General features: G+C 40.7%; 1 protein-coding gene across 2 annotated transcripts; it reads right to left on the reverse strand.

The window, feature by feature from the left end:
* Positions 1-27,921, reverse strand: RBBP6 (RB binding protein 6, ubiquitin ligase). Of its 2 annotated transcripts, XM_032230829.1 has the most exons (17): positions 26,669-27,921; positions 24,104-24,203; positions 21,219-21,255; positions 16,413-16,457; positions 14,074-14,162; positions 13,853-13,949; positions 13,226-13,365; positions 12,570-12,742; positions 11,520-11,623; positions 10,697-11,016; positions 8,389-8,488; positions 8,227-8,305; positions 8,083-8,140; positions 6,879-7,244; positions 6,444-6,545; positions 2,626-4,368; positions 1-1,965 (listed from the first exon to the last, which is right to left on the reverse strand). In XM_032230829.1, the coding sequence occupies exons 1-17, from the start codon at positions 26,832-26,834 to the stop codon at positions 423-425; spliced, it is 5,262 nt and encodes a 1,753-aa protein (XP_032086720.1). In that variant the 5' UTR covers positions 26,835-27,921; the 3' UTR covers positions 1-422. The 2 variants fall into 2 exon arrangements, with proteins under 2 accessions (XP_032086720.1, XP_032086722.1); XM_032230831.1 differs by lacking the exon at positions 6,444-6,545.
* Between the last annotated feature and the right edge of the window lie 69 nt (positions 27,922-27,990).

Raw genomic sequence — 27,990 nt, forward strand, 5'->3', positions numbered from 1 at the left:
TTAAGATTCAATGAACTTTTTTTATTTATCATCCAAAAGTAACAGAACAGGGCTTTTTATCAATCCCTCCAGCTGATATTTTAAACAGATATCAGCCCTTTTACTTATCTTGACAGGCAATTAAAAAAAGTGTGAATTTTTTCACAGTACAGTCAACTCCACCCAAACTAAGGTAACGGTGGATAAAAATAAAATGCCCCCCAAATTAAAAGAAAACACCCACCCTCCTCCTCCCATATTACATTGTCACAACTCACAAATCTGTACAAAATGTTCACTTTATAAAGCTCTGATGTAAAAATCAAATCAAGCAGCAATTCGGTAAGTGCAGCACGGGGCCTGTTGTAGCTCTATTTACAAGGCTCTGGTAACTTTACATGAGGACAAAATGCCATCATGGTGGCTGAGTCCATCCTGGCCCCCTAGACTGGGACAGGTTTTGCTTTGGGGTTCTCCTTCTCCTTCTCCTTGCTCTTCTTCGACTTCTTCTTCTTGTGTTTATGTTTTTGGCTCTTCTCGGCTTCTGACTCGGTGCCAGGGTGTTTCTTGTGTTTCTTGTGCTTCTTGTGTTTCTTGTGCTTCTTCTTGTCCTTCTTCTTCCTCTTTTTTTTGCTGTCCTGACTGTCTGCGGAGCTGGCGCTGCTGCTGCGGCTCCGGTCTTGGCTCCCTGAGGGGCTGGCACTGGGGCTGCTGGGGCTCTGGCTCCGGCTGAGCTGGGGGGCCAGGGCAGTGGGGACTGCAGCCTCTTTCGGCTTCTCCTTCCCCTCTCTGGTTTTTTTCCCTGGGGAGCTATCCTGTTTTGTCGAACCGTTGCTGTCACTGTCGCTTTCGTTGTAGTCTGGGACAAAAGCTGCCTCGTCCGTTTCCCGTGTCGGGTCCGAAGAGAGCCGGGACGTGTGGCTCGGCTGAGGCTTTGGCTTGGCAGCATTCTTGTCGTTTTGGGGAGCCCCTTGTTCCTTGGCTTCTGGAGAGCTCCGTCTTAATGCAGACTTGCTTCCAGATGCCCCCCTCTCTTTATTGCTCCAGGCCTCCGAAGATGGCCGCTGCTTCTCTCTCTCCTTGCCTGAGCCCTTCTCTTGGGCCTTGGGCTGCTCTGCTGGACGCCGGGAGTCATAGGCGTTCTTGGGGTCATTCTGCCTGCGGTCCCTGGATGGGCTGTAACTGCCCCGCTTGGAGTCCCAGCTTTCCTTCTTCGGTTGCTCTGCTCGCTCCTCCCTGGTCTTGCTCTTGGATGCGGAGGGGGCTGATTCCCGAGTCCGCGAAGGCGACACTTTCTTTCGCGTGGGCCCACTCCGTTCTTCTCTTCGCTTGGAGCTGGAGTGGTCTCTGCTGCTGTCCCCGTCTGACTTCTTCTCTCGGCTAGGAGTGAAGTCCTTTGTGCTGGATCCATAGGCAGAGTCATGTTTGTCTGAAGATCTGCTGTCCCTGGAGGAGTGAGAAGACCCACTCTTGGCATTCCCTTGCTCTGTCCCGCGTTCAGAACGGTCCTTCTCTAACTGAGATCCACTCTTTCTTTTCTCAGAAGGGTCTCGGTCAGAGGCAGCATGGTCCCTGTCTTTGGCCTTCCCCTTCTCATTTGATGTCGCCGCTTTGGAGGTTTTGGGGTCAGGCTGTGAAGTTTCACGGCCAGGTTCTTTTGTGGCTCTTGGGTTTTTCTCCACGAGTTCAGGATCCTTCTCGTTCTGTTTGACAGGATTGGGCGGCTTCGTGTTGACGGTCTTGATGACACTGGCCGGCTTCCCAATGGCAGAAGGGACTTGGGCAGACTTAACATTCTCTTCCTCCTCCTCAGAGTCGAAATCATCCTTATCCCACTTGGACTGAGGAACCTGGATCATGATGATGACATCTTCAGCAGGGGCAGTGATGTCATTGTTGTATTCTTCCATAGTCTTGATGACAGTACGCTTGGTGTCCACTTTATCTTCCAGCTTTTTTACTGGACTGCCTCCAGCAGAGCTTGTACTGAGGAGGCAAGAATGAAGAAAGATTTATTATTGGGGATATCAAAGGGTATAATTTCAATTCCTAATTTTTCAGTGGCAATATGAGTTTCCCTGTCTCACCAAAAAGACATTTGTCAAATGGCCTAACATAAGAAAATGTCCTGGTAACTACACAGATGCTTTAACTTTTTAAATAGAATAAGCTTATTCTATAAAATGGCCTGATTTCATCTTCAACTGTTCTAAATATAGAGAAGGAGAATGTGATTTGTTAAAACTAATCTTTAAAATCTGCATCTTACGGTTCTCAAGAAAAACCTGTTAAAATTCCAGGCAATCATTCCTTGCCTCAAGGGCAAGTCCAGTCATCCAATACAATTCACATTATTATTGTTGTTGTTGGGTCAAGAATACAAAAGAAAGAAAGAATGAAAGAGAGGGTGGGGGAAGAGAAAGAAAGGAAGACCCAGATTGTACTGGACATCTCTTGACTACAAGGGTTGGGAGGAAAGGACAACTAACTGGTATCAGAATTAAGAGGGTTTATACCAGGGAAGCCCCATCAGAAGAATTCAGAACTATTAACAAAATGATTTGAAGGGGCTAAAGGGAAGGGCTGGGGACGGGTTTAACAGGTCATGGGAAGGAGCCACCATTGCCTTCCTGGTAATCACAGTACCTGGTGTAATCGACCAGTGTGGAACCCGATCCATCGGCTGCCACCACTTTTCTCCTCAGTTTCCCCTTGGTCTTCTCTTGCTTTGCTTTGCTCACCACCATCGGCTCAGGTTTCTCGGCTGAGGCTTCTTTCACCGGAGGAACATTGTCAGCACTGGCAATCTTTTTGCCCGTTTCTCGGTTCAGCTTAATCTTCTTTGCAGGAACGACTGGTAAAACAGCTTTGTCCTTCTCAGGGGTCCTCTCGGCTTTCTCTGCTTCTGGGTCACTCTTCCCCTTTGGCAATGGCTTCGATTCCGCAACTTCTGGCTTGGAAGCTTTTAGCCCTGGGGTTTCAGGCTCCTTCTCAACTTTGTCCTCCATTTTCCTCTTCTTCTTTTCAGGTTTGGCATCTACTGGTTTGGTTTTGTCGACAGGTTTCTTGGATTTTTCCTCCTTGCTGGATGGCTTCTCTTGCTTGGTTTCCTTGGGATGCTCCTTCTTGGCCTTCTCATCCTTGGTGGACTTGGACTCTGGGTGCTCTTTTGTGCCCCGGGGGTGGGCTTTACGGGGGGTGCTTGGTGGCTTCTCGTCCTTCTGGGAAGAAGGTTTGGGGCCATCAGCCTTTGGCAATTCTTCCTTCACCTTTTTGGCAGGAGGTTCAGCCCGTGGGGATCTTTCACGGTCAGCCTCCGCCTTCTCCTGAGGGGCTGCTTTAGCCGGTTTGCCTTGCACCTCCTTCTTGGTAGAGGTAGCCCCTTCGGAGGTTTTCTGCTTCGTCTTTTCCACCCTTCCCTTCGGCTTCTCTTTCCTCTCCTTGTCAGAGATGGGCTTAAAGGCAACTGAATCCGCTTCCATCGGCTCGTCCCGGACAGGAGTTGCATCGTCCCTGCTCGGGAGCACAAAAAGGGAGTCAGATCTGCCTTCTTCACCAGAAGCAAGCTTCCGTGAGCCCTCCAACAAGTCAGTGCTAGAAAAGCCGTCACCTTCTTCTCCCCTCCGTCTTTTCCGGTGTTTCTTGTGTCTATTCCCTTTTGCATCGCCTGAAGGGTTGTCCATTTCTTTGTCCTTCAGTTTGGTCATGTCTTTCATATTGTGGCCCTCTCTTCCGGGCAGCTTCTCAGAGTAGCCGCCGCCTAGATTTCGGTTCCGATGCCCAAGCCCTCCAGGATAATCATCTCTGCGACCTCGAATGTAAGGGGAATTCTCTCTCCTTGGTCCAGGAGGGCCAAATCGCTCTGGGGAGAAGTTCTCCCTGTTAAGCAAAGGTCTGGGTTGAGCTCCAGCTGGGAAGCCCTTAAAGTATTTTTCATACCATTCTCTGTAGGTCTCCCCCCAATCGCGGTATCTCTCCTTCTCAAAGGGGTCCCTCATATCCACAGATCGCCCATAATATGCTTTCATGTCATAAACTGGGACTTCTCGGTAGCGGCCAAAATACTCCCGTTCCCCTTCTCCCTGAGGAACGGGCCTCTTATTCGGGGACTGACCTCTGTATGCTGGAGATCTTGACCGAGAATGATACCTTCTGTAGGGGGGTGATCTAGACCTTGAGCGATGATATCCGTGTGATCTTGACCTGGAGCGGTAATTACGGCTCTTGCCCCTGCCCCTCCTGCCATAGGGGGGCGACCTCGAGTAGGAGCGAGAATGGGAGCGGCTGAAGGATCGAGAGTACGAGCGAGAGCGGGACGAGCCAGATCGTGACTTGGAGTAGGTGTAGGAACTTCTTGAGTAGGAAGATGCACTATATGGTGATTTAGACCTGGAACACAATGAAAAGAAATGTTTAATTGTAGCTTCTGAATCTCTGTAAAAATTATCTTACATCGCAGAGACAAGAGAATTCTGAAGTATTTTTTTAAAATACTGATGTTCGCTATATACAATTCAAAAACAGGTTAATAATACTTTGAGCTGACCCGTAGGACTTTTCCAGTTTTTAGAAAAGAATTCTGAAATTTTCAGAAAGAGTTCACCAAATGTCTACTCCGGCAGTTCCCTAGACTGTGGCTGGATATCAGCTAGATAATTAACGAATGTTTTGTCTGGCAATCTTGCAAAGGGTCCAAAAGTGAGAGGACACCTGTGCGGGTATACAACTGGATTCCCAATCTCTGCACAGAACCACTATGAACCTTCTAGAGCTGTGTTGCCTGCAACGCTGGGCCCTCAAGCTGCCTCGCTGCACACCTGGAGGATGGACAACCGCTGCTTCGGTTCCTCAGGACCAGGCCAGAGAAATGGCCAATGTCTGAGAGGCTCCAGGGAAATTTGGGTGAATGCCACTCAATTGAGTTGGACTTCTCAAGAAATGACACTGTTAATTTGCTTTAAAACAACACATTGTTTCAAATTTGGCATACCTTCTCAGATGACGTTTAATAGAAAACAGGGTAGAATTTGATTGTAAATAAGACTTTCTGTCCCTCAGAAAACAAGCCATCACCAATTGGTGCTTTCCTGCTACTATGAATACGGAAGCCAGGGGATTGGGAGGTTATGCCTCCAAGGGTTGTATTGGAAAGAGACCTGCTTGGGGGAGAGTGCAGGAGCAGCTTTTGGGGATTCCTATCAGGCGAGGCAGCCTGTGTCTATGAAGGGGACAAGCGGGGCTGGGCTAGATGAAACTCCTGGGTGGCGGTGAGGAGAGTCTAGGATGCTGGCAGAGAATGCAGCAGCAGCCATGATTTAGCCCTGGCCACAGGTAGCAGCAAGCAGAGGCCTACCAGAAGTTCTTGGGACAGGATGGGCATGCAACCTCCTTTTCCAAGGCAACTGTTCCCTGAGAAATGACTGCGGAGCACGCAGAGGCCAGAGTGGTACTGGTCTGACCTGGCCTGGCCTTGCCTGCCCAGCTGTCAGCTGGAAGGGCAAGGATGATGGGGTGGCAGGTAAATGGAGATTTCCTGTTCTCACCACTATCACCAACCACTTCTCATTACCAGCAGAAATGACTGGCCTAAGCACCCTGCTCAATGCAGGAATAGAAGCACAGCCACTCTTTGGTCTGTCCAGTGGGGCGTGGAGTTCCGCTTCCTCAACCTGGGCCAGAAAGCTGTTAATATTGTGTTGCACTGGTGAGATGGGTGGTAAAAATGATATAAAGGGTACCCCAAGTGCCTGGTCTACATGTGACCCTGGAAAAGGAAGAGCTAGAGATGCCCAGGCTCAAGGATGGGCAGTGTGGCCTCCTGAGCACCTCAGACTGGGCAGGACAGAAATGCTCAGACCGTTTTGGCTTTTTCCTTTCAGTAGGACATTTGAGGCACCTCCATGGATGCCTCAAGTCCTGCAAAGACTGAAAGCATCCATTACACTTCTATGTGCACTAGGGAATGGGGCGCCAAGATCCAAAACGGCTGCCTTACGCCTCTACAGGTGTCGGCGCTCCCTTCATTCAGTTACTTCTGACCCTGCCCACCAAAATAAAAAAAAGTCTGCTCCACCAGAAGCTAGCCCTGCACAGCTCCCAGTCAGGAGACCAGCTGAAAAGACTGCCCACCCTTCTTCTGGATGCAGAGCAGGTGCTCCTCCCATGGCAGGTGAGGGAAGGGCATCTGGAAGCAGCAGACAGATTGCCTGGAATCGGCTCTTGCCAATAATAACTTCTGCCCCCCGTGTGACCGTTGTACAAGAAAATGTAACATTCGGGCATTGAGATGGGATAAGGAGTATATAATTGTGATTTTTTAAAAATCAGGATGCTGATTAATATTATACATATTATATGGTTTATTATAAATTATTTCCTTAGGTGTTGTTTTATATTTAAGTTAAGTGGCATAAAAGCAGCTGCACTAAATAAACAGATTTTGATAGACACGTTTAAAAAATTACCGGGAATAAGAACGCCTGCGTTCCTTCTGAATTTTTTTATATTCCATCAGTTCTTTAGCAAAATCATTTGTAAACTCATCAAGCTTTGACTTTTTCTTTTCCCTGTTAAAATAAGAAAAACATTGTGCTGCAATGCAATTCTGTACTGATAAAGCAGGCACTAAGAGTACTAACTCAAACAAGGACTGCATGCCACATATTACTAAAATGCGAATCATTGGTTTTTTTGAAAGACGTTTCATAGTATTTTATTAGAATTACAAGTTTCTGGGTTTTAGATCTGAAGGCTGGTGGTGAAAAACCAACACCTGAAATCTCACGTTATATGTCATGTTTGCTCACAGCACACGCATTTTGAGCACAGCTGCAGCCAAACCGTCTACTGAAACAGAAGAATGAAATATAACGGAACTTCATCCAGAGCCAAATACTTACTCCTCTTTAAGTCTCCGTTGCTCTCTGTAAAACTCCTCCCTAGATAAAGGAGGTGCTTGGGTCGTTGGGATGGTATTTGAGTGAGCCGTTGGTACTGGTGTTGGTACCCATGGTGTTGATATGTTTGCTGGAGCTGGGGGGTATCCCGGAGGGGGGACAGTGTACCCAGCTGGTGGAGGCTGACCAGGTGGAAATTGAGGAGGAAACTGTGGTGGAGGTACCCCCGGTGGAAGAGGAAGTGCGTGGGGAGGAGGAGGATACAGGGGAGGTGGAGGCACGGGCACAAAGACTGGTGTTGAGGCTGGCAGTGTTGGGGCCTGAGTCCTTTGTGTACGATCACTATGCGGGCGTCCTCGGTTTGAACTTCTAAAGAAACCCAAAAACATGTTGTCACTGAGTGTCACACTTGTCTTTTGTTCGCAAGAGAGGAGGAACGTGAAACGGAGAGAGCATTCTTCTGCAGTCACGGCCTATGCTGTCTTACAGCTCAACCACAGACTAAGCTGTTCTGCCGTCCTCCCTCTGTAGCTCTCTAGACCTAGACAAAAAGCCCTCCCCACAACACGGTCCCCATAGACACTGGCACATTGGCTAAGTTCTGCTTCTGACCCATTTCCCACAGCCGTGGTTATGCAGTTGCTGCACTCTGCACCTCAACTCCCTTCCCAGAACCACCTTTGAGTTTTTCAAGGCTAACTAAACTAGAATTAACAGTTAGAGCAGTAGTTCCCAAACTTGGCAACTTTAAGACTTGTGGACTTCAACTCCCAGAATTCTCCAGCCAGCTCTGCTTGAGTCCACAAGTCTTAAAGTTGCCAAGTTTGGGAACCACTGAGTTAGAGGGTTGAGTTTTCTAGCTTTGGCTATGTTTGATAATATAGTATTTTGCCTCCAAAAATGCTAAATTCTAATATTGATATGATTGAGATACCTTTCTAATCTTATACTATGAACAAATCTGTTACATTTCCTTGCTCATTTTAGTCCAGAGACAGATTTAAAGTGTTGCTCATTACTGTAGGATTGGAGCCCTTTTGGTAGCACCTATGTATATACAAACAGCTATTTAGTATGATTATATTCTACACTTGCTGCCTAAGAATAACACACACCACACACACACACACCCCTGCACACACAGACAAATGCACCCCCGCGCGCACACACATACACACACACACATATATTCTGAAAGGATACTTACGGCTCCCAGCCTGACCTACTGGCTGCAGAGCGGACAGGATTTGTTCTCATTGGCTGACCTGTGTGGAGAAGAAGTTGCTTTCAATATGGATGGCAGATACTCCACTTGCATATGACGAGAATGATCCAAGCTGTGCAAACTTACCCATGGTGGGTATTGAATGCCCATGAGAACTCAACTGCCCAGTCAAGGCTGGCTGTCCAAGCACAGGAACCTGATACCCCTTTGGGAAGGAAACGGAAGGGGATTAATTGCTGCTGCTGTTGTAAAATACACCAGCCGGTTCCATTCGGAAACAAAGCTTACCTTCTCTTCCAGCACAGTGTTAATTGATAAAGAGGAAGGTGGCTTTGTGTGGTCGGAGGCCAACATAACAGCAGCAGCTGGTCCGAGACCATCACCCTCCCTGGAGAGAAACAAACAATTTCCAGGTTAGAAACTGCAAGGTATTTGGTGATAGAATTGGGAAGTAGGAACATTATCTTCATTATTACAAGCACACAGAGGAAAAATGGGAAATGTATTTAATTACTAGGAAGGCATCTGACAACAGAGGTAAAGCTATAGTAACTATATAATTATACATTTCTATGGTCTATGCATCAAAGTTACAAAGACCTGGAAAAGTGACAGATAAAGTAAGTATCATCATTAAGAGATTGAAATGTTTTCTATACCAAGGAAAAGGTTTGCAGATAAACACATAGGAAAGTTCTACTGGAGGTGCTCTTTACTATCATTAACTTGTCATTTTCTAGTAACTTTTAATTTAGTAAGTCACGGACAGATCTTATATCACAGAGCACCAAATTTCTTCCTGTCTTGAAATAGTGAGTTACTTTCCACTCATTAGGAAGAGCAGAAAGCAGTTATACTAGACATCACAAGATAAACTCAGCTATCATTTACTGTCCAATTTTCTAGATACATGAATCAATAAATAAGCACAAGAGCTGCCTAACACAACATAATGATCAAAATGTGGTTGGCTAGTATAACTTGAAAAACCTAGCAACTGATCAAGTCAGTTTATAACATCTTTTTCCATGTCATTCTTGGTCATTTTTAAAGCCACTTTTAAACCAATCTTGATCTAGTAATATAAACCTTGTTCCTCTTCTATAACATCTTTAAACAAAGTCTACCTATAGAGGCAGACACTCTTAAAATTAAGTTCTGAGTTCATTGTTCAAAAACATATTTCAATGTGTTCAATGTTAAAATATTTTACTTTGTTCTGTAACTGTAACTTGAGTTTTGAGTGTACTTTCCTTTAATTATAATCCCTCTAGTATCCAATATTTTAAAGTCTTCTAATTTTTTACAGAATTCAAAACAAAAGATTTTTCCTACAAGAAGGATTCTTTATAATCAATTCCCAAATGTTATTTAGACTTTATCAGGACCCTTAGTCCATTTGTAAGTTTCTAAAATTATATTAACCACCTTCTTTGCCTGAATTTTTTTTCTATAAACTGCTTCGTGATGAGACCTGTAAAGGCATTTTCAGGCACAATTTGGGTTTATATCTATTTCAAATTCTCAACATGACACTTCTAATATAATGATTTTTAAAATCTACATTATCCTTAACTTTTATCATGCCGTAGAAAACCAAAACCAACCTCAGGTCTGGCTCTTCTAATTCTAAAATGCTCTTATTTCTCAGGGCATCCATTCTTTCATCCAAACCAAGCAACAGGTTGCAAAATACAGTTTCCAATCAGGCTGTCCCAAGCATCCTCATTCCTTTCTATCTTAGAGGATTTTATATTTAATCCTTGGATTTGCCACACGATAAAAATCTAGAGGGAGCTTTCTGCCATTACTTAAATGGTGCATTAGTTATCAAAATAGATATTGTTTGAAACAAAAACATAATTATAGAAACACATTCATTTTTGTTAGAGAAATTCTCCCCAACGTCAACTGTAATTTTTTCCATCTCCAACATGTCCTTCCTAATTTTAATTTCCTGTCTTAATTGTTCTGAAATAATGTACAAAGTTTATAAATATGGTTTATTCTATGCAACTGAGAAAAGTATATAGAGGACTTTGATCATGGATCAAACCAGTTTCAATGACCATCAATTTAATGGTAACTAGTTTACCCTAGATTTTAAGGGTCTTCTAAATGTAGCCAAAATCTGATAAAAGTATTTTACTTACACACAACACTGATTCAAGATTTAAGTACAGCTTAAATTCACACTAAGTCTTTGAAAAGTAGAGCAGGATACAAATATAGGAACCGAATCAATTCCAGGAGGTTGCATAGTTTAGTTTCCTCCAACATTCTTTGAAATTCAAAAACACAATCATTCATGGAAGCATTTGTGCAATATTATTCTAAGAAGAGTGGATGGAAACAGGTTAAAAGTTGAAAACAGGCTACTTTCTTGATGAAGGGTTTAACAATCCTACCAATTTGAAATCTCATTTCCAGTGGCAGAAATGTTAAAATAGTTTGTGTGCTCTGTGGGGATCATGAGACCAATGAAGATTCTCGTACTGGATGAAAGGCCTTGAAGGACGCAGGAGGACATATGGTATTAGACATGTCGGAGATAAACACAGGAAGGAATGCCACCTCCCCACTCTAGTTGACTTACCGGAAAGGTCCTTCAGGCTTATCAATGTGAATTGCCAGAGACATTGCTGTAGGCACATCACTGACTGAGGTGGAGGCAGACTGGTTCATGGCTAATGTGCTTGTTGCAAGGGGGGCTTGGCCAGGAGTCAAAGATAAGGGGGGAGATGCAGTGGCATGAACCGAAGCAGAAGTGATTGGGAGGATAAGGGGATCCTGTTGCCTGGAGCCTGTTGGCCTCGGCACAGAAGGCACATTCCGCTGAACCGCTGGTCTTGGTGGGGGGGCTTGCTTGCGGAGCCTTTTAGTGTAGCCTGTTTCATTTTTGAAGTTATTTACAGCCTAAAGAGAGAAACAAATGAGTAATCAAAACTGTCTGAAATAAAATCACGGTTTATCTTTCAGAAGGGTTATTTTGCTGGGTATCACCTGGCTTGCCTATGTCACTTGATTACTTATTAAATAAGTCTTCTGGGTTCACACGATACATTAAACTGTCCAGACTGAATTTGCACAACAGGCTAAGCAAAAGGCTGCCCACCAAGATTAACATTAATCAGGAGTAATGTATGATCCAAATAGACTACAATTTACCCATCTACCCTAGTGTGATGTAAACAGAGTAACCAGCAAAATAGGTTTCCCACCTTTGTATAGAAGATTAACATTCATTTGGTTTTGTTACAGGAGGAAGAGAAACACCTGGATAATTAAGTCAAATTACAGACTAACCAACCAGATTAATGATCATTTCCTTCCAAATGCTCAACAGAAAATCTCACTCAGAATAGCGTAAAGCAACAGCAGGGGAGGTGCCCTCAGAGAGGTTAATATAGGTAGTTTACCTGGCGTAAAAATTTGTTGGCAATTAAATTATCAGGAGACACATCTGTTTGATGACAAGTTGGACAGGTATGTTCCTCTGATTCTAGCAAGGATGTTCGGATACCTGTAAATGATTTGAAAATTCCATTTTAAATGCAAGAATATTACAACCAGAGCATTTTATGCATAGATGGATAAGGGTCGCACAGTTATACAGAACTTTTAACAGTCACCAATGTCTAAAGGGTGCTAAATTTAAAGTGTGGCATCACAGTGAGAACTTGGAAAACTTAAGTTATATGTTCTGGGCATCACAGTTTAAAAGAGCTATGGAGAATTTAGAACAGATTTGGGAAAAATCTGCCAGGATAATAAGGAATCTGGAACCAACGTCTCAGGCTGAAGGAGCTGAGCAAGAGAAAACAGAGGGGGGATTTGACAGTGACATGTAAAAGGTTGTCTTGTAAAAGAGGGCAAATCTCTTTTTCATTCAGATCAAGGAGTTCAAGTTAAGAGATTCAGGATGACTAAAGGAGGGGAATTCCTTAGGTGATGGGCAACGACTGGGGATGGCTTGGCAGATACCTCCACTGAGCAGGGAGGTTGCACATATACAGCATGCCATCACAACTTAGGACGCCACTTCCATATGGAGTCAAAAGGTTTGTAAACCACATTTTGAATTGTTCCTGGAAACCAATAGGAAGCCAGTGGGGAGGCTGAAGAATAACTCTGAATAATCAGATTTTACATGCCAGCACATGGGATGCTGTATTCGGTTCCAACGGAAGCTTCTGAACAGACTTCCAGGCAGCCCAATTAGAATAAATTTTCAAGATTCATACCAATTACCAGTATGATACTGGCAAGAAATTGCCCTCCCCATGTGTTGCACCTCCTTGTATTATGTATGAATGTGCACAAGGAAGCCCCAGATGGGAGTGGGCTTAGAATGGAACATATTATTGTTGGTTTTTGTATTTTGTTAATACAAAATAAATAGAATGGAATATTCAGCAATATCCATATGATACACTGAGAATCTGAGAATGAGCAGCTTACAAACTCACATTCATCACAGTAGCTGTTTCCACAACAGGGAATCACCACAGCATCAGTCATTATATCCTTGCAGATCAGACATAACAATTCATCTGGAATAGGATCATCTTCCTCCGAGGAAGAGGATGGTTCCTCTGGCAAGAAAGGGGGCTTTTCCTTCTTCCCAATGGCATAAGCCTCGCTGGAAAGGGGGGAAAAAATCCTTCCGTGAAATCTTTTGTCTCCTTTGTTGGGAGTAAAAGTAGTATGAAGCATGTTATAAAGTTGAGGATGTATCCTAACGTTTTTCTTCCATTACTCCTGTACAGTTTGGACAAATTAACAGAAGCATGAATTCTAAAGCTGCATTTTAATTGGATGAACAATAATTTTATATTAGTGAACTTGGCAGAGCCAGGATGGTTCCTCAAAAAAGTTCAGCTAAGGTGAAAGAAAAGATAAAGTGAATTGATATGATTCTAGAACCTATAATCACAGATGTGCTGTTCCCAAGTATTATTAATCAATAAACAAAAACAGAACATTAGAAAGATAGCATAAGAGTTCCATAGCCAGTCAATTTATTGTTAACCATCTAACCAATCTGGATTGCTAATTTCAGTTTTTTAGGCAATTTTCAGGCAAATTTAAATGAGGATCTTCTGCAAAGATCTCTATTACTTACGCATCAATAGTAGGAATAGCATATTTCCCTGTATTGGTAAGCATGGCACCCTTAGTATTAGGATCCTGCACTTCCATCATGAAGCTTCGTGGAATTCCGGTGCTCTTCTTAATCCTAGGAACAGACTCAAAGTTCTTGTCCTGTTAAGAAAAAAACAACAGAAACATTGTTTAAAATCTACTTCCTGCAACTCCTGCCAACTTTATGTGCACATAATTGTTTTGATCACTGGACAGATTTTGTAGCTTTACATAAAATTGTATATAAATAAAGTCAGTTCTCATTAGAAGACAACAACTCTGCTCCCCTTTGGAGGGCAGATCCAGAGATTGACAAGGTGGTTTAACACAACCAGCAACACCTTCTGCTAATACTCCAATTTATAGTTCTTTACCTCCCCGCTTTTGCTCCCAAGACTGAAATACAAAGATAGATGCTGCTGAATGAGTTGCCTTTGCTTGCCCATCCTGCCAGCCACAATACCTCTAAACTACGTATCCCCCAAAGACTCCCTAGTTAGCTTAGCATGAGGGAATCTCTCTCCCCAATGAATTTAAAAATAGACTAGGCTGCCATCAGGAAACAAAAGGCAAGCTACTTCAACAATCGAGACAAGGCCAATCTTACCCCATTAGTTGGGCAGATCTTTATGTAATGACCAGGTTTTCCACAACGAAAGCAAGTGTATGATGGTGGCGGTGGTCCCAGGGGTTTCTTCATGTAACTAAAAAGGTGTAAGAAAAAAAGTGTGCAACTTTGCAGATTTTTTTTTTTCAATGTAATTATGTAAATTGTTCCAAAATTAGCTTTTTTGCTTCGGTTTGGTGGGTGACATGGTGAAGACTTACTTGATCGGATCATATTCGTGGCCAGACTGTGACATCATTGCTTTAATTTTATCTTCTTCAGAAGCATTGGCTTCAGCCAGATTGGCGGTCTGTTCAATAGGTAATCATTTGACAACACACATTAGAAAACACATTTAAAGCCATCCAGTCAAAGACAACACCACTCATCCAATCCTGTAAAGAGCAGCACAATGCTAGCTAAAGTTGTCTCAAAAACAGCTCAGATTATCCTGAAGATGTTCCAGGGAGTCCTTATGCCATTTACATGATGTTTGTGTGCCTGTTGCGTTAATCTAATTTAATCAAAACAAAACCTACTATTTTCTTTGCTGGGATATTTTGTGCATCAGGCTATTTGTACTTTACACAAACGCTTGTGAAAGTGTACCTGTTTCTTCGGATACATTTAAGTGGCCTGAAACTAAGTCTTTTGAAAACTGCCTCCTGCAATATTTATGGATTAAAAAACCATGAATTTTAAGAGGTTTACCTTGGAATGATAAGATGGAATTCATGGTCTCCATTTGCAGGTTAGAATTATTACTTTACACTTAGAAATATTAAAACAGCAATTATCATCCTGAAAACTGACATTTCATACCTAAGACTATTTTTAAACATTGGGAAATTACTTGTAAAACCCCTTCTGGTATCTATAAAAGTAAAAATGAAGGAATACTGCTAATGTATCCAGAAATATGTAAACAAGATTGAACAAGTAACTTTCTGCCAAGTAGGATCTAATGCCACACAATATGCTTTGGGCACACAACTTTCAGGATGATAGCCCTTTCAGGGTACAAGCCATAGTTGTGATGTACAGCTAATAAACTTGTTAAAATGGGTCATTTCACGCTAAATATTGATATAAGCAAGGTTGAAGGGATTTGTTATTAATTGCTCAGATATCCAATCACCTAACATTCAGATCCTCCATACACACTTTTTAATACATTCATCCACAAAAGCAAACAGCTAGTTTCAACGTTTTATTAAACAGTTGATTAAAATACATAACGTTTCTTAACAATGCAAATTAACAACTATGAAATTGTTCACATTTACAGAAAACTATTTTACAAATACTTAGCTAATTTGTTTGAACCCAAACAGGTTTACAGAACATATCCATTAGCACAGAACATTAGTAGGAATAGACCAAAATTCAAATATGGCATTTAATACACAGTAGGAATAAAACAAAACTGTTAAATGCAATTCCCTCTATGTAAGAACTATCAGCACCAAAGAGGTTAAAGTAAGTAACAGTTTTGAACTGCTTTATATTATATAAAATATTCTGCATTTGACAGAAATACTCTCTCTGAAGTTCTACCTGAAACTTAAAATTGTACAGCTCTTGGACATTTTTTTCACATCTCAGAAAAATAAACTTGACATAAGGTTACAAAACCAAGGACAAATCTAAGGACAGCACTAATGGAAACCAGACTTGCTTGATATAAATTAAATATTCACAAACGCATGTCAAAATTTCCAAACTAGAAAACGTAGTTTATTTTTGAAAAAATACAACTCCAGCCTTTGTTCACAAGAAGACATATGAAATATAAGGCAATACTGCTTCTAACTCAAAATTTTAAAGAGCAGCCATTTATTTGGGTATGTTATCACTAGTGCTTTCCCAGACAAAATTACACATTACTGAGCAGAAAGGCAAGCAGTTTCATTGCAAACAAAGTTGATACAACAGTTTAAGGTCACATTTGCCCGTATGCCACACATACACATTGGTATATTCCTATAGATACATTTACACAGTCTGTGTTCAAACAAATTAGTTGCATAGCTATTGCCCACTGTATATACTACAAGGGTACAACTGATGAAATTATTTGATGCAAATTATTGCTCTATCTCTGGCTTTGAGTGCAGGTTCCCCAAATAATCATATAAAGTGTCCATGTGATAGGGAAATACTTCTCTGCTGACTGCTGCACAGAGAAATCCTAGGAGTCCATAAATAGTATTAAAATTCTTCTTTAAAATTGTGCTATTTTTCCAATGCAAAATTAATGTAACATATCAAAGAAATGATAAAACAGCTTCAGAAGTGCTTCTTCTTTGTGTCTTGAAGATGAATAAAACTGCAACATTATGTTGAGGCTGATAAGGTACTCCCCTTCTATCTTCCCATACTGGGAACTACTCTTTACAGGATAGTAATTAATAAATACACACATTTCCAATGTTTAAACTTAATAGTTTTTGCATCTATAACAGAAATTAAAGGTATAAATATCACAGCAGAAAACATTCAAAATACCAAGCAAGCAACAATATATTCTGTTATATTTGACAAATATATGTGTATATACCTTTGTAAGCTGGGCCAGAGAAATAGATGCAGAAGAGTCATCAATCTGTTCATAAAAAATTAAACACACATTCAAGTTCCACAGTCAAAATGTAGCCAACATATTTAGCCTCAGCCGTGGTATTAAGATTTAGCCTGAAACTACATTTTACAGAGAGAAGTTTTGAAAAAAATGTTTAGTCGAAATGTATCATTTGTTTCTATGGCCTGGGCAGTCAAATATATAATATTCAGTTCTGTAAAAAATAAGATGGAACTTCATCATTGGCTTTGTTTTATAACTAATATAAACAAGTGTACATTTTTCAAAGTAAAAACATGCTGCAATAAATATTAAAATAAGTTAAGGTTAAAAACCTTCAATTTTTATGTAAATGTATGCTGTGGGAGAAGTGAATGTAAAAATGTTCAAACATGTTGTGGGAAAGAGCATATTTATAGACATTTTCATTTAGATGTGTTTAAAAATCTTGAGTGATTCAAAGCTTTAGAAGATGATAGATGTTGTACTTAAAAGAAAAACCATCAGGATGCTGATAGCAATGACAGATCCCTTAGATGTTTGTGAGAAGAAGTACTGAATAGAAGATGCTGAAATTAATGTGCAAAATAAATATATATGCATTTAAATGAACACTTTAAAAATACATATATTCCATGTTCTTTTTATCACCTCATTCCTAAACTTAGTATTATGTAAGAAAGGGAGTTACAGGGGCTTCTTTCAGTTCTAAAAAAAACCAGGAAAAGAGATTTTTTCCAGGCCTAACTTAAGCCTAATGCAAACTCTAATTATCATACAGAGTCAATAATAGAACTAAATCAGACAACCTGCAATTATGTGATACATTTCACAATTCTAATCATGAAATTATGCCACTGTTAAAAAAAATGTCCATGATGATGACTACCATGTTATGACCCACAAACAGGCATGCATGATTGAATGCCAACTACCACTGATGGAAAAGCACCTCTCACGTGTATAGACAGGGCATAATTATGAGATTCTAGCTCCTCAGTTAGAAAAAAACATAGATCACTACTCTGAGTTAAGTATACCAAGGCTGGGCTTTAAGAATCATGACAATAAAGCCACAGTTTGGAAGACCTATTACACACACACACACACACACACACACACACACACACACTTTAATGTCTGCCAAAAATAACCAAACCTTTGCTTTTATTTTCTAATTAAACTTGTATACTGTAGCTGCCCATCTTACAAAAAGCTACACTGGGGACAGTACAATAATTTTATGTATGTAAATTAACAGCTGCCATTCAGATCCAGCACAAAAAGCGAATCCTAAAGGTGGAACCACTACAAGGTAGTAGCAGCACCAGCAGCTACACCTGCTCATAGGAATCTCTTGAGAACCACCCAGGTATATCTGAGGGTGCTGCAAACCATTCCTTCAGACATACCTCATCAATCCCATTTGGTTGTCTATTAAAATTATGGCCTCATTTAGTCAACATTGAACATACATTCTTCCTCATTCTTTCATCATATGGAAGAGGTCCAGGAGGTGACTGCATGGTTCAGGAAGAAATAATGTGAGTGTGGATTACATGTTCAGTGTTAGGTAAGCCCCAACTGCAGATTGTAATGTAATAAATGTATGTTTCCTATTCATTCTGAAGCATTTTCCTGGGCTATACAAATAGCCACAGAGGCTGATCAGAAGTATTGATTTTTTAAATAGCACTTAAAATCTTTTTTAAAATGGAGTTTGTAATAACATGTGAGGTGCTAAAACACTTTTTATAAGGGAAGAAATATGAAATAGATAAACTGGACACAAACAAATGGTTGGGCCACAAGAAACAAATGACTGAACACAGCAACAAATACTATTTTCTAGTCCTCTTTGAAACAGAATACAGACAAAATTGTCTCTTATGAAATAAATCAATATTACATTTTGGCCATTAGAATAACAGAAATATGTGAATCTGTGTCTGCTAGTACTAAGTACCTTCTTTCATGCTCTTACCCTTTCAAGATTTTAGTTTCAATTGAGATGTCATTTCATCCAAATTAGAGCCTGAGTTTCGTTACAGATGTGAGAATCTGTCACTGCACTCACAAATTAGTGATTCAAATTTTCCACCTAATGTCAGAGCATACTGCAAACACTAAAATCAGAGAAAGTATCTGCTGTCTGATCAACTATACTATGAGAAATTCCTAGATACAATCACCATATTTCTAGCTGTCTGATGACCATGTATTTTAATTTTTCTCAGCATTAGTTCAACTATGTGAATGTCACAAATTTTAGTAAAACCATCCAGGTATGCATGTAGTAGTATCTGAAAAAAGTTGTATGTATGTCCTATCTATGAGATCTAAAAACCTCTCAAGGTTCAGTGACCATTGTGGAAATGGTTAAATAAAAAGAATAGATTGGGGGGGAAAACAAGAAAAAAATCAAAGCACACTAGCAATCAAACACTGGTCAACGCCACACACAACTAAATGAGTCAAAATGTTTCTTCAAAATTGCTAAGATTTTAGTTATTAAGATAGGTTCAATATCACATGTGGCACGGAAGGTTTTGAAATTTAAAATGATATGAAAGGAATTCCTAGATGAGCAGATACTCTTTCACTCCCCTGCAGAGGCAGGCCATGAGGCATGAGAGACACTTAGTCAACATTTGTGGAGAGCAGAGAAAGACATGCATATGCCAGATATTCTATCTGTCTAGGAAATGAGGGAAATGCACTCATTGCAAAAGGATCTGGGGGGTCCTGACAAAGACATGAGTTGTATACATAACACCACAATAGATGGGAGCACCTAGCTAATTAAAAAGATAAAAGATTTTTCAGTTATTAGTACTTGAATGGTGAATTCTAGTATAGTAGGTTACAGCAAAGAAGTTTGAAAGAAAGCAAAACCTGTCTAATGTTCCCAAGAACTACGCGGGACCTTTTTGTATGTAGTGGCCAGGATTTGAAGTTCAATGAAAAGAGTCTAATTCTCCATTTATATCATAACAACTCAAAACCTAACACCAGCACACCCACTCTGAATCAACCTATTTCTAAACTCTGACTATAGAATGGCTGATTGCATGTAGGGACTGAAGTCTCCTATCTACACCCTCCTTTTTCAAAGCCCATTAAGTGACAAACAACTTCACACAGACCTAACAAGATGTATCCCCAGCCCTAACGTCTCCTTTTCCAGATTTCAAGAAAACTATAGCATTTTGGCGTGTGAGCTGGGAAGGTTTTTACTTGATTGGATGAACATTCTTTTGGTGCACCCTAGCTTCAAAGTACCGTAGGCCTGAAACAGCTGTACTACAAAGCCTGACAGTCTCTAACTTTGATCCTTCCTTTAGTGCGGATAACAGAAACATTTGTAGGCAACCACTCTCTGAATTGGTGGATTTTATAGGGCTGTTTGCAAGCTTCCTTAAAACCATATACTTTTAAACAGAGCTATTAAGATGTACAATAGACATGCCAGGGTACACACAATTCTAAATGAAAATTGAACTTTATTTGTGAACATAACTTTTTATACAAGCTAGCAGAAAGGACTGGTTATAAAATAATAAAAGTAGTTTTACACAAAAATCTGCTATATTATTTAGTTTTGGGCTAGTTGTAAACAAAAATGATTTTTAAACATGCAATATATAATTAATAATCAAATGAGAACTATGTTTTTATATACCACAAGAATGCTAAATGTTTCTAAATAAGCATTTCATAAATATTCTAACTGATCAGCAAGACTGCTCTTTTCTAACATTAAAAAACTATCTAACAATGCCAAACTGCATCATTAATAAACCTTAAGTAAAACAACTTTATAGTATGTTAAGCAAATTTAAAAATGGAAGAGAGATCACATGTGTGTTTAATGAATTGAAATAGGAAAAAAAATCCCACTGATCAATAATGGCAACTAAACAAGAGCTTACCAAAGGAAGCAACTGAATAGGCTATTATATGAAAAAAAAAAAAATTAAGGACTTGTGGTGACCCAAGGAGCAAATAAGGGCATCTTTTCTTAGGCCTTTGGACAGGTCTGATGGGCGTTGTCACTGTGCTAAAATACCTCTTGTGTGAGGACTACTAAGATTAACTTTAATTATGTCTTGCTCAGGGATAATTAGTAAGAAATACAGATCTTAGGATAGCAGTTCACATTCTAGGTTGTCTGTTGGAACAACACATGTGAACAGTGTGTTTCTCAGTATACATCTAATTGCACAAACAGACCTTTCAATAAATGATTGAATCTGAAGAAGAAAAAGATAAGTTTAATATATTGCAGTTTTTGAAAATATCTTCAAAAACCATTAATGGAAATATTAAGAACAAAAGTTGATACAATGTGATAGTGGCAAAAAAAGACACTCCAAATATTTTTATTTCGAGGAAACAAAAAGCACACAACAACCTATACAAACAAACAGCTACCAACTAGAGACACACAAAATGTAGAACAAAATAATTATGTTCAGCAGTGCAAATCTTAACTTACATGATCCATAAGTGATCAGACATTATCTGTACAACACAAAGTCATACAGGAAATAATCTAGCATTTCAATATGCAATTCAGAGTGTCACTTTGCACCAATGTTTATGATCACATTAAAATGATCTGCATTGCCCAGTTTACTATACTGAATCAAATTACAATGTAAGTTACAGTATCAATGGTTCTCTGTGGGAAATAAATATTTGTAAAAATACTTTATTGCTACAATATTGTAAATTAAGCAGATTGTGTAGAAGAAAAAAGTGTGAGATTGTGTTTTTACATACTGCTTTTGAAGGTCCACTCACTGGATCAGTTCGACTTCTAAAAAAGGGAAAACATACTGTCAGAAACAACACAACTTACTGTCATCAAAGAGAAATTCACCACCAGAAACCAAAAGTGCATATTAAACTGTACATAAAGAAACATTCCTCAAAAACCTACTTGACAAAGTTTCTGATCCTAAAGGAACATTAGCATTAGGCTTCTAGAAATACCTGTTTTCTAAGACTGGCATGCAAAGTTTATGGAAAAGGCCAAATCCCATACACCAAGAGCAAGGCACTCAATTTGACTAGACAGACCGAAAAGCGATAGGATGTGTGGACTCAAAAAACATCACCTGAGAGAAGTGTCTATGCTTCTGTGAAACTTATGCATTCTGCGATAAAGAAAAAAGGTCTGATTTTAAAAAAGGCTTTAAATAGGTCCCCTGAATATTTTACATTTAGGAAGTTATATTCTTTACAATACTGATGCATTACTCAATCCTATAATCTAATTGGGACATTTTTGGTGGGTAGGGGTGTGTTTGGGGATTGTTGTGTGTTGGGGCCTGGTCTCTGGGTATTATGTGAATTTCATTGTATGTGTAAACTGTGTATATACATACAATGACAATAAAGTACTGTGTGATATTTTCAAATAAAACAAACTCAACTGGAAGGATAATTAGATAATGAGTTTTAAAAGTAAATAACTACTCCTTGTGGTCCAGATGTTCAGGATGCACTTTCAATGCCATCAGCATGCATTTCCATATAAACTTTATATATATACAATATTTTTCACCTAATTACCTTGATGATTTTTATATCAAAATAAAAAGTTTATAAATATAACTGCCTCACTCACATGGAAGATTTTGTTGCACCTATGACTTGTCTCTTTAAGAATGTATCTTAGATGTCTTAAAGATGTACTGTGAAAATTGTCTTAGACAACATAGTACTCTAGTTCAAATATACTGGGAAATCACTGTTGCTCGCCATTTCAATGATTTGTATGGGCTTTTTTTTCATTGTCATGAAGAGTTTAGACCTTCTTCCTAGTTTTATATGAAGCTTAGCTCCTCATGACATCTAAATTCAGAAAGCTGTATTTTAATTCTAAATAAATGAGAACAAGTGAATATTAAAAATGATGGTCTGATTTAAATTCTATTTTAAATCTGGATGGCTAAAATGATGAATGAATTTAAAACCGGAAGCGAAAGCTACTTTGTCCCTGTTGCCCTACAAGATAAGGTGAAGTAAGGGTTAGGGTTAGTTCCAATGATGTAAGCAGAAACTAGTATTTCCCCTTATGTTCTGAACTAGGTGAAATACATACAGATAGTCCTTGCTTAGCCACTGTTTGAAGTTACAATAGACCTCCTGTTACAACACAGTTACTTATAACCCTGTTTCAGAGTTCCAATGATTACCCAACTCGCATTTATAAGGGTCCATGGTCATGCAACCATCATTTTTGTTGCATTTTTTTTGGAGGGGCTGATTCCACCATTTTTCCAACAAAAATGCCCATTGAAGAAAACTGATTTGTTTAAGGACTTCTAGAAAAAAAAGGTAGTAAAATTAGGCATGGTCACTTGGTGACCGGTTTAGCCACTGCCATGACTTACATAATTCCAGTTGTAAATCAAGGACTATCTCTAGGTCTCCAGGATTCAAAGTGTTTGAGCTGATACTTTTTCTAATTACTGTAATAACAGCAAGATAAAGTAACTTTTAAAAAACTTAACCTTCACCCAAATTTCCGATTCTTCGTTTTTATTTTAAATTTTATTTTAGTGCTTGATGTTCAAGGTATATTATAGAACTTGCAGCCTACCAAATTCAAATATTTTTAGAACTAGAAGCTTCACTCTAACAGTACAAAGAAAAGCATATAAGTTTTCGAACACAAGTCTGGTTTTACTTTGGAAGCAAAAGGTCATATGTAACAATATTCTAGGATGTATTTAAAGCCCCAGCCCACAAGCATACCTTCAAAGCTAATGACAGCACAAATATGAATCCTTTGTATTCTTTCTTAAAGGAATTATTTCTCAAATACTGTGATATCGCTACATCAAAGTAGATACTGAATTACCAAAATGTGCACCACTCTTTACTTAGATGTACTATTCACATATTATACCACTGGTTGTTATTATGAGCAACTTACTACTATACTATATATGTATGATCCCAGAGTAGGATTCTTTTAAAATACAGGTAGGGCACAAAGAATAATCCTCCCAGGCAAAATTCACCTGTCTGCTGAGTACCACCCTTGCCAGTACAACTTCATTTCAAAAGTTCAACTCAAAGAAATTTAAGTCCCCAAATGTCCTGCGCTTCTATTCTAGGTAATCAGTCCCAAGGAATTTTCCTATAGTCCACCTTCTTATATTTAAATATAGCAATATTTGCTCATAGTGAATGTGTCTGCAGTCACTAATTCCAGAGTCTGAAACAAGCAACAATTCTCAATTATCAAATATGTTAAATATTAGACAAAATTCTTTTTTAGTTTGAACTATGTTCACTGAGACAGTCAAAATATAAAGCAATTTTATCTAGAGGACATTCATGATAAGATATAGTGATTATAGATTAAGACAATAGAAATCAGCATGTTTTCTGGCAGTCACCAAGTTTCAATAATAGTTCAAATCCTAAGTTTTATTTTAATGATATGCACCAGGCAGTGCTAAGCAAAATGTGTTATTTCAAAAATTTTGAAAATGGAATTCCACAAAACTATTCATGATTTTAAAAAGCATTTTGAGACAGACATACCCATTAGAGAAAGTATACATGTTTTCTAATTATGAAGATAACTTGTATAAGAAGTATCAAATAAGAATGTAAGTTTATTTCTTAGAAATCTTTTTAACACTTACATGACATATGTTTTGCTTGTACATTTTACTCCTCCAATAGGAATTCTTCTGACAATAACGGATGAGTTCTTGGGAATCAGGGCATTATCATCAGTATATTCTAGGAAGAAAACACAAACACACTTGGCAGGAGTTCCTATTTGAAATGCAGAATTTCTTCTAGTAAGGCATCAAATCACAGGAATTCTTGACATAATCAGGCAGGGTAATTAACACCCTTTATTATGAAAAATAACTGAATTAAAAAGTTGTATTGCTTTCATAATGCACAGTTAAGTGGCTTTAACCTAAAAGTTTATGTAGATGTTTGGTAATTTTGTCCCCAGGAAAGTGATAGTTCATTGCAGTAATTTCTAGGGAGTGATGCAAGCAAGAGGCAGACAGCTCCCAAATCACAGAATGCCAAGAAATAAAATAGAGAAATGTAAGAATTATTTGAATATGGAAGCATTAGCACCAGTCCTGCAGATACACCTACCCCAAACAAAGACTTCATCTATCACAGCCCTCAATGTGAGGGGGGGGGATGTACAGTATTTCTAATCACCAAATGGCTGCTCATACTAGAATTAAAATAACTTTATCAATCTTCCACATTTAAGTATTCCATCTTTTAATGTATAATTACATATACACAAATTGTATTTTTGCTATGATCTACTTCAGCCAAACTAATGAGGTAGAATGATTGAAACCTAATTACAACATAAGATGAATTAAAAGCAAAATTTAAAATTAAGCTGGATGTTTAAACTCCTTACAGAAATCTGGAAAAACAAATTATAACAGAAGTCAAAGATTTCCTCATGTTTTAACTGTATTTCATATTTGCTGAGCAGATTAGCCTCGCAAAACGCATCATGTAGTCAAAGCTTAACTCTCTTGAAAGGGGCAAAGATAATTTAACAGTATTTTGGGGCTGGAATGGATCTGGGCAAAGAGGAAGAGTCTGGATTTAAAAGCAGAACTGATAACAAAAGAAACAAATGTAAGCAGAATGTTTCTGCATTCCCCCATGAACTTATGGTTCTAATTGGGTCTCCTAATGATTTGGAGAATCATAGTATGGCAGTCCTCATACTAACACACCTTTAGTATTTATGATCTATGAACAGAAATTTAATGATTTTGAGAAACAGAATAAGTGAGATAATATATAGCCTGTACCGAGCTTTAAAACTTAAATCGATTTCCAGATTCTGATTATATACATTATAATTATTTTGAATTCTTTTATTAGAAAACAACTTTTAAAAATCTTAAATGATTTAAATAATTGTTCAGAAGTTATTCAAATTAATCTTTATCATCAATGATATGTTCAGAATAGGTACTTAATATTAATGTCTTTTTACTTGAAGACAAGACCTGGCACCATCAGTCTGATTTATTTAAATTAAGGCACTTTAAAAGAGGAAATCAAAAAAGGAAATTATATTCCGTAACAATGATTTAGGTCTGACCATAAATCCATTAATTTACACTTAATGATTACAGCTTAAGAGAATCTCTTCTTGCAATCACACCTGCTTTACATTTACATCTGTGGCAATATCTGCATATCTTTAGTCTTTTAAAAAAATACCAATACAGAAAATTCCTTTTTTAGAATTCTAGCCTTAGAATCAGAAGTAAGAATTAAAGATACAGTATAAGAATAACAGAAACGGTTTACTGGACAGTTTTCTTTTTGTTCCCTTTTAAATGTTTATTCCTACTTTTTCTGTATGAACTAAATGGTTTGCATAGATAATGGGAACTGAAAAGCATACATTGAATTTGGTACAGCATAAATAGTGAAATCTAAGAAATGATTTCATTGGTCCTACCCCAAAGTCTCCGTCAATTCACATTTTCGGCAGCTTTACTTTAGCTTTCAAACTGACAGTTTGTCTAACTCACCTATTTACATTCAGATTTAATATTAACCCGTTTACGTTTCAAGACAGAAAAAAATAAAAAGTTATTCATTGAAATTAACTCCCTGTAAAGGACTGTTACTCTTCGTGTCACCAAAACGCATCTCGACAATATTTGTAAAAATATCTGATAAGAATCTATAGAGGATATAATATAAACCCGATAATGGCACTTTGGGTCGGTCTTCAGCCTATTCATGACATCATCCGGAATCCTTTATACATTTAAAACACTCAAAAAAGTTAACTGAGCTGAGCTATTCAGGGCCTCAAGTGGGGATTCCTGACTTTTTATCGCTCTTTTTCCTACAGATTTCAAGTTTCTTTAAGGAGGGGGAACCAAATTTCCCGATAATGTCGGCTGCTCAACCACGTCCCGGGTTCGAGACGGGCGGCCATGGAAGTAAAGGTTGACCGTCCAGGCAGGCCGCTCAATCGCTCAATTACCATCCTGCTGAGCCGAAGCCCTGCCTAGGCAAGCGCGGCTGTGGCTCGAAGGGCGCCCCGAGTCCGGCGCGGTGCCTCCTCCCGTCCCGTCCCCGCCGGGGCCTCCTGGGTCGAACCGCCGTCGGCTCAACGGTCGCGGACAAAGGCTCCGTTAGCGCCTGGTCGGAGGCGCCCGCCACGTGCCCGCCCGCCCGCCTACCTTCTTTGGTCTGGGCGTTGGTGATCTGCAGGTCGCAGTCGGCCGCCTTGAGCTTCTCGCGGCCCATAATCTGGCGCTTGAGGTCGCAGAGCGAGATGTGGAGCCCGTCGAAGGTGACCGTGTCATAGTTGAGCTTCGAGGAGAACTTGTAGTGCACGCAGGACATGGCTGGCGGGCGGGCGGGCGGGCGGGCGGGCCTCCCCTCCTGGGCTCCCTCAGAGGCCGCCTCGCCCGCCGCGGCTCCTGTTAGGCGCGGCGCTGGGCCGGTTAGGCCTCCAACATGGCCGCGGAAGCGGCGGCTCCTTCCTCCTCCTCTTCCTCAGCTCTCGGCCTCGCTCTCTTCTCGACGGTAGCGACGACTCGTCCCGCTTCCTCCTCCTCTTCCGTCGGCGTCCTCCGTACTCGTACTCCTCCTCGGCGGATCGCGGCCTCAACGGCCTCCTCGCAACGGCAACGGCGGCGGCGGCAACGGCTGTGAGGCTTCGCTAACGCTCCGCCTTCGCTCCGGGGTCTCCCAGCTGGTCGCCGCAGGGCTGCGGAGGGGGCGGGGGGGAGAGAGAGAAGAGCAGGGCGCGCGAGGAACAGCCGCCGCCTCCCCGGCTGCACAACACGCGCTTGTAAAGGGCGAGCCAAGGCGCCGGAGTGCGCAGGCGTCACAGCGCGCTCCTGCGGTCCCACGTGACCCAGCGCATTATGACAAAGGAAGAAAAGCCGCTCTTCCGCTTTCTTGCCTACTCTCCCGCCCCCCTCCCCGGCCAGGCAGGCACGTGACCGGCCGACGGCCCCCGCTCATTTAAAGGGGCCGCGGTTCGGGTCGCGCGACGCTCGAGGCAGCGTCTCGGAGGCGGTTATCGGGGCGGCTGCCGCGTTCTGGGTTGCCGGTCTCGCAGGCGAGGGGCTTTTGCTCTGCTGCGCGCGGGCGAGGGGCTCTCCCTGCGGGCCAGAGGGACCCGGGAGGCCATCTAGACCATCCCTGTGCGGGGAAGGTCCGCAGAGCCGCCGTTCAGACCCCTCCGAGGTTTCGGGCGGGTTCCTGTTCCGCCGGCTTTGGAGGAAGCGCTTCAGCCGGCGGAGCAGGCAACCCCTGCTACCCCCTTCTCCCCAACGCAGCCCCGCGGGTCTTAGGCGGAGCCCTCGAGGGACGCGATGCTCTGGTGGGGGGTCTCCGTGCCCGCCCACCAGGACTCTGCCTCCCGCCTTCAAGAGCCCCTTCGATACCTTCGCTTCCCCTCGGACGGCGGTGCCAGCCCAGCTGGCAACCGAAAAGCCGCGCCCCAAACCTCCTTCCGAGCGCATCCTTGCCCCGTCCGGCTGCGCTGCCT

Source organism: Thamnophis elegans, chromosome 14, assembly GCF_009769535.1.
Source record: "Thamnophis elegans isolate rThaEle1 chromosome 14, rThaEle1.pri, whole genome shotgun sequence".
Classification (NCBI taxonomy): domain Eukaryota; kingdom Metazoa; phylum Chordata; class Lepidosauria; order Squamata; family Colubridae; genus Thamnophis; species Thamnophis elegans.

What these genes read in the sequence shown, in the direction of transcription:
- RBBP6 (XM_032230829.1), bottom strand. Translation starts at nt 26,834, where the DNA reads ATGTCCTGCGTGCACTACAAGTTCTCCTCGAAGCTCAACTATGACACG. An exon ending in TGAGTGGACCTTCAAAAGCA is followed by an intron (nt 16,458 to 21,218) that starts GTATGTAAAAAC and finishes TTTTATGAACAG; the next exon opens with ATTGATGACTCTTCTGCATC. An exon ending in ACACTGGTCGATTACACCAG is followed by an intron (nt 1,966 to 2,625) that starts GTACTGTGATTA and finishes TTGCCTCCTCAG; the next exon opens with TACAAGCTCTGCTGGAGGCA.